The sequence below is a fragment of the Acipenser ruthenus genome, unplaced genomic scaffold (genome assembly GCF_902713425.1).
Source record: "Acipenser ruthenus unplaced genomic scaffold, fAciRut3.2 maternal haplotype, whole genome shotgun sequence".
NCBI lineage: Eukaryota > Metazoa > Chordata > Actinopteri > Acipenseriformes > Acipenseridae > Acipenser > Acipenser ruthenus.
The window spans coordinates 245,766-257,769 of NW_026707565.1; the positions used below are offsets into that span (position 1 = coordinate 245,766).

Sequence of the window (12,004 nt, forward strand, 5' to 3'; positions counted from 1 at the left end):
TGAAGCATCAAGCGAGGAAAAAGGGGAAAGCAAATAAAGCGGCCGACTTGAAATAGGAAGAGAAAGGGGGGAAAAAAAGGAGAGGACATGAGCGTCTTGCTCGTGCAATGACTATTTCAATCTCTTTACTTGTAACCAAATAAAAAATGAGAATTGAATACTGTTTTAAGCGTCACGTTAACTTTTTGTTTTCATACTAAGGAAGTGTATTTTGATTAGACGCTCTCGCGGTGCGCACACCCTCCACTCTTTTTAAAATACACTTCCCGTTCATTTTTATTAATCAAATGGATTATTCTTTCAGAAACACTGGCGACATCGTTAGTATACCATGCGGACTGGAAGGCAGTGGCAGAAACGTTTGATTTTACTGGACTTAGTTTCTTCTAAGATCCTATACTAGATATAAATCCATCCCACAATTAACTCCAGATCCCAACACTTCCGACATCGCAAAACTGTACTTTTGTAGCAGCAATCTAACTTGATATTTGGCCAGCTTGGTTTAATCTTATTTCACAGGTTAATGCTTTTATATTCAAATAAACACACCCACGCTGCACCGGAATCGGGACTGCTTGTCTACGCACACGCGTGCTTGAATATTCAGGGGGGAGGAAAGTTTGTTCGCTTCAACCTATATAAAAAAAAAGTTTCCCCCATTATAAAAGCAGAGGAAAGGGTAAAGCACAGGGAAGCATTGTAAAGCACAGAGAGGTGTGGTAAAGCATAGGGAAGCATTGTAAAGCACAGAGAGGTGTGGTAAAGCATAGGGAAGCATTGTAAAGCACAGAGAGGTGTGGTAAAGCATAGGGAAGCATTGTAAAGCACAGAGAGGTGTGGTAAAGCATAGGGAAGCATTGTAAAGCACAGAGAGGTGTGGTAAAGCATAGGGAAGCATTGTAAAGCACAGAGAGGTGTGGTAAAGCATAGGGAAGCATTGTAAAGCACAGAGAGGTGTGGTAAAGCATAGGGAAGCATTGTAAAGCACAGAGAGGTGTGGTAAAGCATAGGGAAGCATTGTAAAGCACAGAGAGGTGTGGTAAAGCATAGGGAAGCATTGTAAAGCACAGAGAGGTGTGGTAAAGCATAGGGAAGCATTGTAAAGCACAGAGAGGTCTGGTAAAGCATAGGGGAGCATTGTAAAGCACAGAGGTGTTGTAAAGCACAGGGAAGCATTGTAAAGCACAGAGAGGTCTGGTAAAGCACAGGGAAGCATTGTAAAGCACAGAGGTCCGAAACCATAGTAAAAAAGGTATTTAAAATAAAATACCCCTTCAAGGGTCACAGTAAAAAGGCAAAATGCTAACCATGGGTGGAATATAAAATTGCAAAAACATCCTAATGCCAATGTCATTACAAGAAGAAAACACCCAATTCCTGGTGTACCTGAAGAGGTTAAAGAAATAAAGAAGAGGACAGGACAAGCCAAGCGTTGTTTTCAGTCATTTTATTTTCGACACAGTTTATTCTCGGAGGAGTCGGGTTTCGATTTCAGAGAGAAGCGTCGACACAGGCACAGAATTCCCAGCAGGATGCAGAAGGCACAGACAGCCGCGGCGACCGTGGCAAACAACTGAGCCACTTCCATCTCCGAGGCCCCTAGAAGAGAGGAGGAGAGGAGAGAGAGGGGCCGGAGCCACGTCAAACCAACAGCACCGTGCATGCTAGTGCACGCTGCGAGACCAAGAACACAGGGATGTGAAGAAGCCTCCTATTGCATAGCAGCTTCACCCACTCCAGGACTTACTACCAAGGGCGGTTAGCCACAGTGTGTAGAGGCAACAAGCTCAAGCAAGTGTTTAAAAACGCATAGTAAAACCAGGAATGGATCACACTGCTATGCAATGGGATTAGTTTCCAAAAAGCCAGGGCCATCTGCATTGGTGGTTGTAGAATTATCTAGTCACCGATGGGGAGACTGCACCCAGCTACCTCCAGTCCCTCATCTCTCCCTACACCCCCACTCTACCTCTCCGCTCCGCCTGCAATAGACTAGCCGCACCTCCTCTACGCTCCCCTGCCTCCACAGCCCGCTCCTTCTCCACCCTCACCCTGCAGTGGTGGAATGACCTTCCTACAGATGTCAGGACTGCCCAGTCCCTGACCACCTTCCGGCGCCTCCTCAAGACTCGCCTCTTCAGACAGCACCTGTAACTCAACTCTTCCCTTCTGGACAATATAATACTCTGTCTAGCTGGCACTTATCTGCTCCCTATTTCACTGTATGTAATCCTGCACTGAACCCAATCTGTAGAACCTTGTATTACACCTGCATTCATCTCCAACCCTGATGTAATCAACACTTACCTGCCCAGATATCAAATCGTACCGAGTTTTGCTGTTATTAGGACTCAAGTCATTGTATTTTCCATCTCGTACTGTAATTCTTGAAATGTATTTTTGTATGCAATTCTAAAGTCACCCTGGGTAACAGCGTCTAAGAAACATATTAAAGTCACAGTGCGTCACTCATCACTGCCCGATAGGATTTGGCAGATGCCTTTATCCTAAGTGAGTTAGAGGCGTTACAAAAGCAGTACAGTGTAACTGTGCAAGCTTATTTAAATAGGGCAAATACAACATGAAATTAGGATTCAACAAGTTGCATCTATAAAAACGACAGCCGTGCAAGGATAGCGCATCAGCTGAGGATCCAGCGACGTGGTGCCGAGGTCAGGAGAATCCTGCACAGAGCAGGAGGGGCGGATCAGGAGATCTACAAGCGCAGTCTGAACAGGGGGATCCCGAGGAGCACCAGTCTGTAGCCAATGTCATGTGACCTAAATAAAATGGGTGCTGCCCAATTACCTTCCAGTTGTTCGCGAATACGTCTCCATAGAGTCTGGTTGCTGATCTCCCTGCTGCTGCTGAAGCTCACCGAGGAGGGGCTGGAGGCAGGATCGAGGACTCGGAGGGGTCCAATGGTGAAGTCACTCTTCTGCAGAGTACCTGCAGACACAGAGAGAGACTTGCTGTACAGTTTTGAAGACGAGATCTCTAATCAAGCGAGGGCTGCAACTCACACCAGTCCTGGGGTTCAGAGCTCCCCTCAATGAAGTCTTATTAATATTGAAGTTAGGAGCTCAGGTGCGTCTTACTAAACTCAGTGAATAACAGGCATGGATTCGAAGCTGCTATGCAGTGGAGTCATACTTGACAGCAGAGCAGCTGATCTCTTGGTCTGTGATGAAGGCACACACTCCGTCTCACAGCAGTCACACAGAGACTCCCTGCCCTCCAGCTCTGTCCACCTGCAGGGACGCACAAAATCAGGGAATCAAACTGGGAACAAATCAATTCTTAAAACGGAGAGTGCAAGAGGAGTCGGGGTAAAACCACACACTGTATAGAAAAGAAACGAACTGAAACGCGGACTCACGATTCGGTTTCTGTGTCGTAAGTGCAGCTTTTCAAAGTTTCCTTAGCAGAGTCGGAGTCTTCAGAAACTCGGAGTAGACAATGGATGTAAATCTAAACAAAAAGATAAATAAAATGACACACTAGAGTTAATACAATTGTAGAGATGGAAATAAGACTTACTGCATCGCAGTTGGATCCATTCCTTTTATTAATATGACTTGGGAGTTACACACCTGAGCTTGTTGCCTAGACACACTGGGGGCTGATCAAGATGGTAGTAAAACCTGGAATGGATCAAACTGCTGTGCAATAGGAGTCTAGTTTCCATTCCTACAGTTGGATCAGAATCTGTGCCTCTCTGGGATACCTCTGATGAGGACACAGTGCAGTTAATTTGAAGACCTGGCGACAGATTTCTAGTCGAAACGGTTGTCAGTGAATTCGTGACATTTCTAAAGCGAGTGGTTTGGGCGGGGAATACTTATGGGTGATGGTTAAGGGTGCAGCGGTTGAGAAATTATTTATCATTCACACAAGCTATTCAAAAGGCAGTGAAGCGAGGCCGCTGGGGAGGTCCCCTCGCAAGGCGATTCACAGACCTGAGCTTCAGGGATACTCTCAAACTGGAATGCTTTCATCTGGAACCTCAGAACCTCGCTGGACCTGGGAGAGATGAAGCGGGACGGGGAACCCTCCGCAAGACTGTCAACCAGACACCTGGAGGGAGGAGAGAGAGAGAGAGAGAGAGAGAGAGAGAGAGAGAGAGAGAGAGAGAGACACAGATGACAGAAGAGAGAGAGACATAGAGAGGACACAGAGACGAGAGAGAGATGTATGGGTTATTTTGGATGGACTGAACCAGTAGGAGAACGCAACTTTTTTGTTAATGTATACCATCTACATTCTTATCCAGACCGGCCCCCGGTTATCGCCCCCCCTCCCGTCACTCACCCGTAGTCCCGGATGATGTCGTAGTTGGGCTCAGAGCTGGCGTTGCTACTGGTGGTCGCGACGCAGCGGTCGATGTAGATTTTGAGGCCCTGGTGATTCCGCAGGTCGACAGACGCCTGGAAGTTGATGGATTCCCCCAGACGAAAGTCACTCGACTCGGACCCGGCGCTCCAGTCAGCTACACAAAACACACTGTCCTTATTAAACAACCACGCCCCAGAGCGCAAAGCCGGTATCATTCGAGTGCTGCGTCAAAATCTGAAGCCTGAGATAAATTTAGCAAATGCTTTTATCCAAAGCGATTTAGAACTAGGGGGCATGCATCATCAACAACTGCAGAGTCACTTCCAATAGGAGCTCGTCCGTTTTCCGTCTCATCCGCAGGAGGTTCAGCGACTTGCTCAGGGTCACAGAGAGTCAGTGGCCGAGCTGGGATTAAACGGAGAACCTCCTGGTAGCAAGCCCCTTTAAACCACCAAGCCTTCAGGAGAAAAGGGGACAAAAAACCGGGACTCACCGTTCATCACTCTGAAAGAAAAGGCGAACTTGTTCTTGAAGGAGCGAGTGGAGACCATCGGAATCCAAGTGGGCTGGACTTTGTTGCTGGAGATGGTCTGCGATCTGAAGGAGAGAGGCAAAAAAGATGGATGCGAAAGGCTAACAGCAAACACCTCTTCTGGTTTTGTTAAATTACATTTTAAAACCGGTTTGTGTGTGAGCTCTATGGAGTTTGAGAAGTTGCCCCACCAAAACTGATATGCATTATAAAAAATAGAAATAGGAAACTTAACGAAATACAACTATAGTGACCGAAGAGCGTACACAGAGAATCGTGAGGGTCTGGAACCAACTCCCCAGTAATGTTGTTGAAGCTGACACCCTGGGATCCTTCAAGAAGCTGCTTCATGAGATTCTGGGATCAATAAGCTATTAACAACCAAACGAGCAAGATGGGCTGAATGGAGCCTCCTCTCGTTTGGAAACTTTATGCATGCATTAACCACCCCCCCCCCCCAACCAAATAAAAAAAATGTAATGCCTTAACTCATAATTTCTATTCAACTTCAATCAAAATTGATTTTGCAAGATGGCCCGATTACAGCTAGCATGGTTGCGATCTTAAATAATAATAATAATAATAATAATAATAATAATAATAATAATACTGTATGATGCACAGCCAGTGGTACACAAGTATTTCTGGTGCACTATTGTCATGTTGCTACTCACGCACATTCAGATTTAATATCAGAAGCATTCAGCGAGTCTCAGGATTCAAATTCTGGAGACGATACCCCGGATCACCACACCGACCTACCGGATATAGCGGCACTCCACATTGACCGACTGCGGCTGAGTGAGCGAGCTCCCGGGGGCGGGCCGATAGTAAATGGTGTTGGAGTAGATAAGCTCCGGATCTGTAATCTGAGAAAACGCGTCCACAGATTGAGACTCACGCATTATATATACACACACAAAATACACAGTATTCCTACACCTACCATTGACTGCCATATGCGCGCTTTTACGCACGCGGTGGCTATACGTAAACCAATAGAAAAGTGACATTCGCCAAAATCGCTTAGCAATTACAGGATTCAAATCAAGCAGCATTGCCAAAATATGCTTACAGGGTCTGCTGGTTCACAGAGAAAACGCTTGACTAGTAAGAGCAGCGAGGTTTTTCGCTGTATTAGTTACACTTAATGCATCTACAGCCGTGGGAACACGAATCCGCTTTTGGCTTGAAACCTGGTTCCTGGAGACCTAGTCTGAAACACCTTTGCTGCATCAAACCCCCCCTTCTCCCCCCCCCCCAGCCTCCCTCGGTGTGCCATGCAGGTGGCCTGAAGCCAAAATCTAAAACCGAACTCCAAGCTGCAGAGTGGCTGCGTGTCCTCTCGGGTTTAACAAACGGGTTTACTTACCGTGCGCTTGCTTCCACACGCATGCAGGTCATACTCGAAGATGATGGTGTTGGAGGATGCGGATTCAACGCCGTTGCTGGGACAGCCGCTGCCAAGACTGACTTCGGAGGCCTGGAGCTGGGTACCGGTTCCGAAAAAGTCCTTATTGACCTCCACTCGTAGCTTCTGGTCGCCGCACTTGATAGACACGGACTGGAAGGGGTCCGGGCTCGACCCCCGCACTATTTTGTAGCTAATGATAGCTTTGGAAGACGCCCCTTGAGGAACCCGCCCCTTAAACCGACCCAGCCCGGTCCCAACCGGGTCTCGAATTATCTCCCCGCGGTCTTGCGGGCGCTGGTTCCCGAACACTCTCCAAGCCGAGGCCGGTGTTGGTCGGTGTCGGTTCGGGAAACCGATATCTGGTATCCACAAACCCTTTCTGTGGTAGCGGTCTGGAGTAAAGAGCCGGTGTCTAATGACTTGGGTCGGGGCGTGAGTCGGTCTGCCGAATAACCTGAAGCCGTCTCCACGGCTGCTGTTGTGACTGGATACGTTTCTCAAACGCCCCGCTCCCGCTTTCGGAAAGTCTAGAGATCGCAGCCGCATTCGTTGAGCATTACCCGGCGTTTCTTCGCTCCTCACCGGCTCTGCGGGCTCCCCGGCCAATGGACGCAACAGGGGGAAGTCAAGCTGTTTTACCACCGGCGATATTTCAGCAGTCGCCAACCCGTTTCCAGTTTCACCAGAATCCTTTTCCAGTTTGGGAGAGTCCTCCCAGTCAAGATGTTTACTATCATCATCATACTGCGGATATTCCGCAGCATTCCCGATGTGTAATACGACGCACAAGAAAAGCAAGGGTAATTTTAAACTCATTTTGAATGAAACCTAAACCACTACAAAGAAAACACTCTTCGTTTCCTCACTCCCCGAGGTTTCACTCACAGTGCGCTGCAGATGATTGCTAACCTCACCGCTTATAATAAACCCGCACCTGTTAATTGCGCACCTGTTTGTGGATACGCTGGCGCGTCATTGGTTGAGTGCGCGGATGATTAAGGCAATGATGGTGCTAAATTGAGAGTCCCGTGTACTTTGAATGTGTGCTTTCTATTCGCGGAAGACAAATACACGATGCTAATTACACATGGGAATTAAAAAAAATAAAAAAATAAAAAAATAATGATGAAAATAACGCATAGTGGCCAAACGCTTTGAAAGTCATCCAATGAACTGTATGTAACCTTTTCATGCACGAAACATCGAAATTACTGATATATATATATATATATATATATATATATATATATATATATATATATATATATATATATATATATAGATAGATAGATAGATAGATAGATAGATAGATAGATAGATAGATAGATAGATAGATTGCCATTGCATATGAGGTTATCATGCATTTCCCATTTGCTCCTTCCGTATGTCTCCATATCAAAGAGAAATAAATATGCTAAGAAATAAATAATGAGAGGTTATTTTGCATCTGTGCTCATATGAGGTGCACGAAAGGGTTAATTTGGGAATTAAAATACCACGTGCAAATCAATTGGGCTCCTCGCGGAGACCTCCCCGCCGCGGACCTCGTTGTAACTCCGGTAGTATAAATAGAACCGGCAGTGCGCTGTGAGTGATAGGTGAGTTTGTGTCTTCGTTCAGTAACTATGGGTCGTACAGCGAGTGTGAAATGTCTGTTGCCAGCGCTCTTCGTGTTGGTATTGCTCCGAGACGGGACCAGGGCTTTCTGGTTCGGGTCTAAATCTGAGCTGTTTAGTTCAACGAACACCGGTAGCGCCTTTGTGAATTACCCGAGCGCGTCTTCGGAACTCCCGCAGCCCGGAGGCAGAGCGGTGCTCCCGCAGACCGTGGCGGCGCAGTGCGGGGAGGATAAGGTCGTGGTGACCGTCCAGCGGGATCTCTTCGGGATCGGCCAGCTGATCAAGGCTTCTGACGTCAGCCTGGGTAGCTGCGGCGTCACGCGGCAGGATGACGCCACGCAGAGCGTCATATTTGAGGCTCGGCTGCAGGAATGTGGCAGTACCCTGATGGTGAGACTACTAATATTTGCACAGCCATATAAAGTGAATGTTTGTTTTGTTGGTAGGTCGAGAGTTTAACAACGCTTTTTTCTTTTTCTAGATGGTCCAGGACAAGCTAGTCTACAGCTTCACCCTGACCTACTCCCCGACCCCTAATTCTAACCTGCCTATAGTGAGAACCAACTCCGCTAAAGTTGGCATCGAGTGCCGCTACTTGAGGTGAGCGCACATGACAAGCCTTACAGGAACATCTACCGCCTAGACAACTGCTTCCAAACAATGTGTCTGCTTAATAGCTTCCCTTTAAACTGCTATGGTAACAATATACCCAAACTGTCTCTAATAGCTGTTGACCCAGTATGCGGAGGGAGGGGTTAGTTCCTTGGGGAGGGGTTAGTTCCTTGGGGAGGGGTTAGTTCCTTGGGGAGGGGTTAGTTCCTTGGGGAGGGGTTGTGTCTCCATATCACTCCCTATAGTGATATCTAGATAACCATGGCTTCTTATACCCTTTGCACTTGCCTATAAAATTTGCAAGAGACTTGATCCTGGTGTTCATTTTTGGAGCCTGTTTTTTAACTTCATGCATTTCTCTGCTAAACCTGAACTCCCTTCTGTGCAAGTCTAGCGCTATGGAGAGTTTTAATAGTGATGGGATGGTTTCCTTGTTTCCGACCCAGGCTGCACAACGTGAGCAGCAATGCGCTGAAACCCACGTGGGTCCCCTTCACCTCCACCAAGCTTTCAGAGGCCGCCCTGGACTTCTCTCTGAGACTGATGACCGGTAAGCAGCGTCCTGCAAGGATCTCCTCCCGCATGGCCCCGTCTAGAGACGGCCGCTTCAAACATCAATCTCTGCGACCTGCTGAACAATGTGACTCGGGGGCAGGGCAGATTGCATCACCAGGCAGTAGCAAGACTTGAGCCCAGCTAGCTTCTTCCAACTGGCTCCTTTTTATTTCAAACCCGACAATTAGATATTTTAAAGTTGTTTTAGAATTGCAAATTGTGTGTTAATCCATTAACTCCCACTCTGAGTTTTTGGTTAGAACAATATATCTTGTCCTAGGGCAGCAGTGTGGAGTAGTGGTCAGGGCTCTGGACTCTTGACCGGAGGGTCGTGGGTTCAATCCCAGGTGGGGGGACACTGCTGCTGTACTCTTGAGCAAGGTACTTTACCTAGATTGCTCCAGTAAAAACCCAACTCTATAAATGGGTAATTGTATGTAAAAAATAATGTGATATCTTGTAACAATTGTAAGTCGCCCTGGATAAGGGTGTCTGTTAAGAAATAACACTCTCTTATAAAACTTTTTTTTAAAAATTGTATTTAAACACTAGATCTATGCACATCTGTAAAACAGGTGTCTTATGAATGACTGCGTAGCGGTTTGAGCCATTCCTGGATAAGGGTGTCTGCTAAGAGTTAAATATATGCCCATGTGGTCCTGCTAGCTCATGTAATGGGGGTGTCTCTTTTGCTCTGTCTCAGATGACTGGCTTACCCAGAGGACCTCCAATGTCTACTCCCTGGGGGACGTCCTGAACATCGAAGCCTCCATCGATGGGACCAACCACATGCCCCTCCGGCTCTTTGTGGACAGCTGTGTGGCCACCATGGTCCCTGACCGGACCGCCAGCCCCCGATACGTCTTCATTGATAACAGCGGGTGAGCGGTCAGATCCAGTTGCCCTGGCTGAGCTGTGGGGTCCTAGCATGGATGTCTTAAACCCTGTGGTGTCTCCACAGCTGCCTGGTGGATGCCAAGGTGTCTGGCTCTGGGTCCCGCTTCATCTCTCCGCGAGTGCAGAACACCAAGTTGCAGCTGAGGCTCGATGCCTTCCGGTTCTACTCTGACCCCCGGAGCTCCGTGAGTGTGGAGATTATAAACCAGCTTACAATGACTCTGTTAGTGTAAGCGCTGCAACACAGGAGTGTGCCGCGCCAGCGGTTAGAGAGGGGCTTCATAACAGGAGGTTCAAATCCCGGCTCAGCCACTGACTCCCTGTGTGACCCTGAGCAAGTCACTGAACCTCCTTGTGCTCCGTCCTTCGGATGAGATGTCAAACAAACGAGGTCCTATTAGAAGTGACTCTGCAGCAATTGTTGATGCATAGTTCACCCCCTAGTCTCTGTAAATCGCTTGAGTTAAAAGCCTCTGCTAAACAACCTGTCTGTCTTTGTAGTGTCACTCCATACACTAGGTATTGCATTGATTTGACAACGCTATACCACTGAAACTCTTATCCTCAAACTAGTGAAATTTATCGCTTCCCTCCTAGATTTACATCACCTGCCACCTGAAAGTGACGGCTGCTTCCCAGAACGTGGACTCTGTGAACAAGGCCTGCTCTTTCACTGCCAGCTCCAGCAGGTGAGTGTGTGGGAGGGGGTGTCCCGTCTCCCTGTCCCTCCTCCTCCCCTGGGTAAGCTAACCCCTGGGCTGATTCTCCTAGGTGGAGCTCTGTGGACGGGAGTGATCAGGTGTGCAGCTGCTGCAATACTGGGAGCTGTGGCACGGGAGCCCCTTCCAGAAGGAGGCGAGGGAGAGGAGCGGCTGGCAGCATGGGTGAGGGCTCGGTTTGTCTGTTTTGGGGAGGAGTGGAGAGGCTTTCACACTGGATAAGTGTTGCTGGTTTTCAGTATCAGCTGGTCCGTTGTCTTGCACCCTTTTCCTTGTAGTGCTGGACTGGGAAGACGATGCTCAGGTCGGCCCGCTGGTCATCCTTGACACCCCGAAGGAGTCTGAAGCCCAGAGTCTCCAGCTGGAAGCAGAGGACCAAACCGCGCAAGGTAACCTTTCTGTCCCCCTGTGCTAAGAGATTGAAAGAGCAGCGTCTTGACATACGTCTTACTTCCATGTAACATTCACACTAATGCTGTAAACCTGTGTGCCTCTTAATAGCATGAGCCAATATAAACAAACTGGTATGCTAACAAAGTATTTACAGGAGAATTTTTATAGGGGTGGGTACTGTGGCTTTACTGAAACCAATTTTGCAGAGTTGCATGATTCACCAAAAAAAAAAAATCCTAGATGGCAGCGCCTTTTAACTTTTAAGGATGGAAGCAAGTGTGTTTAACTATTCTCCTGTCTTCCCCAGGCTTCCCGGTTGAGGTTCTGGTCCTGGCTGGTGTGGTCGTTGCTGTGGCTCTGGGCTGCATCGCTGCGCTGGCCGCTGTGATCTACAGGAGACTCGGCAAACCCACTGCTTGATTTTGTATTTGTCAATGGCAAATAAACGTTTCGATGAAACTCGCTGTGGTCTGCGTCATTAGTTTGGAATGGGGAGTGATGGGACAAACCATTTACAGTAATTTTGGGGGGGGGGTGAATTGGGCTTGCTTAGAGTTCTGGTCTCTTAATGGTTGGAAGCAACATTTGAATTGGTGTCGCTAAGGGATTTCATTTCTATTGGTTCTAAGCAGTAATGCATTTCAGTGTCAATGCAAGTTAACCTGGATGCTAGTTTGCCTGTAACCCGGATTCTGTTCACGCTGATCAAGGTATTGATCCTCAACTTGAATTGATTTTATCATAAAGGGATAAACTGGAGCTCAATTGTGTAAATAATAAATATATATATTTTTTTTTTTTTTGAAAACACACCCTAAACCAGGCGTGCACAATTTTGGTCCTGGAGCACCGGTGTCCCTCCTGGCTTTTGTTCCAACCTTGCCCTATATTACTTAATTGGATTAATTATTGGTCTAATTAAGTA

General features: G+C 47.4%; 2 protein-coding genes across 2 annotated transcripts; one reads left to right on the forward strand and one right to left on the reverse strand.

The window, feature by feature from the left end:
* Positions 1 to 1,435: 1,435 nt before the first annotated feature.
* Positions 1,436 to 7,191, reverse strand: LOC131727749 (zona pellucida sperm-binding protein 3-like). The gene is made up of 9 exons (XM_059019013.1): positions 6,243 to 7,191; positions 5,633 to 5,739; positions 4,832 to 4,935; positions 4,315 to 4,492; positions 3,963 to 4,080; positions 3,383 to 3,474; positions 3,157 to 3,254; positions 2,812 to 2,952; positions 1,436 to 1,602 (listed from the first exon to the last, which is right to left on the reverse strand). The coding sequence occupies exons 1-9, from the start codon at positions 7,098 to 7,100 to the stop codon at positions 1,451 to 1,453; spliced, it is 1,848 nt and encodes a 615-aa protein (XP_058874996.1). The 5' UTR covers positions 7,101 to 7,191; the 3' UTR covers positions 1,436 to 1,450.
* A 672-nt stretch (positions 7,192 to 7,863) lies between these two features.
* LOC131727750 (zona pellucida sperm-binding protein 3-like) lies at positions 7,864 to 11,538 on the forward strand. Its single transcript, XM_059019015.1, has 9 exons — positions 7,864 to 8,293; positions 8,385 to 8,503; positions 8,962 to 9,065; positions 9,774 to 9,951; positions 10,032 to 10,152; positions 10,565 to 10,656; positions 10,739 to 10,851; positions 10,965 to 11,075; positions 11,387 to 11,538. Exons 1-9 carry the CDS (start codon positions 7,910 to 7,912, stop codon positions 11,497 to 11,499), a joined length of 1,335 nt encoding a protein of 444 aa, XP_058874998.1. The 5' UTR covers positions 7,864 to 7,909; the 3' UTR covers positions 11,500 to 11,538.
* Positions 11,539 to 12,004: the final 466 nt, after the last annotated feature.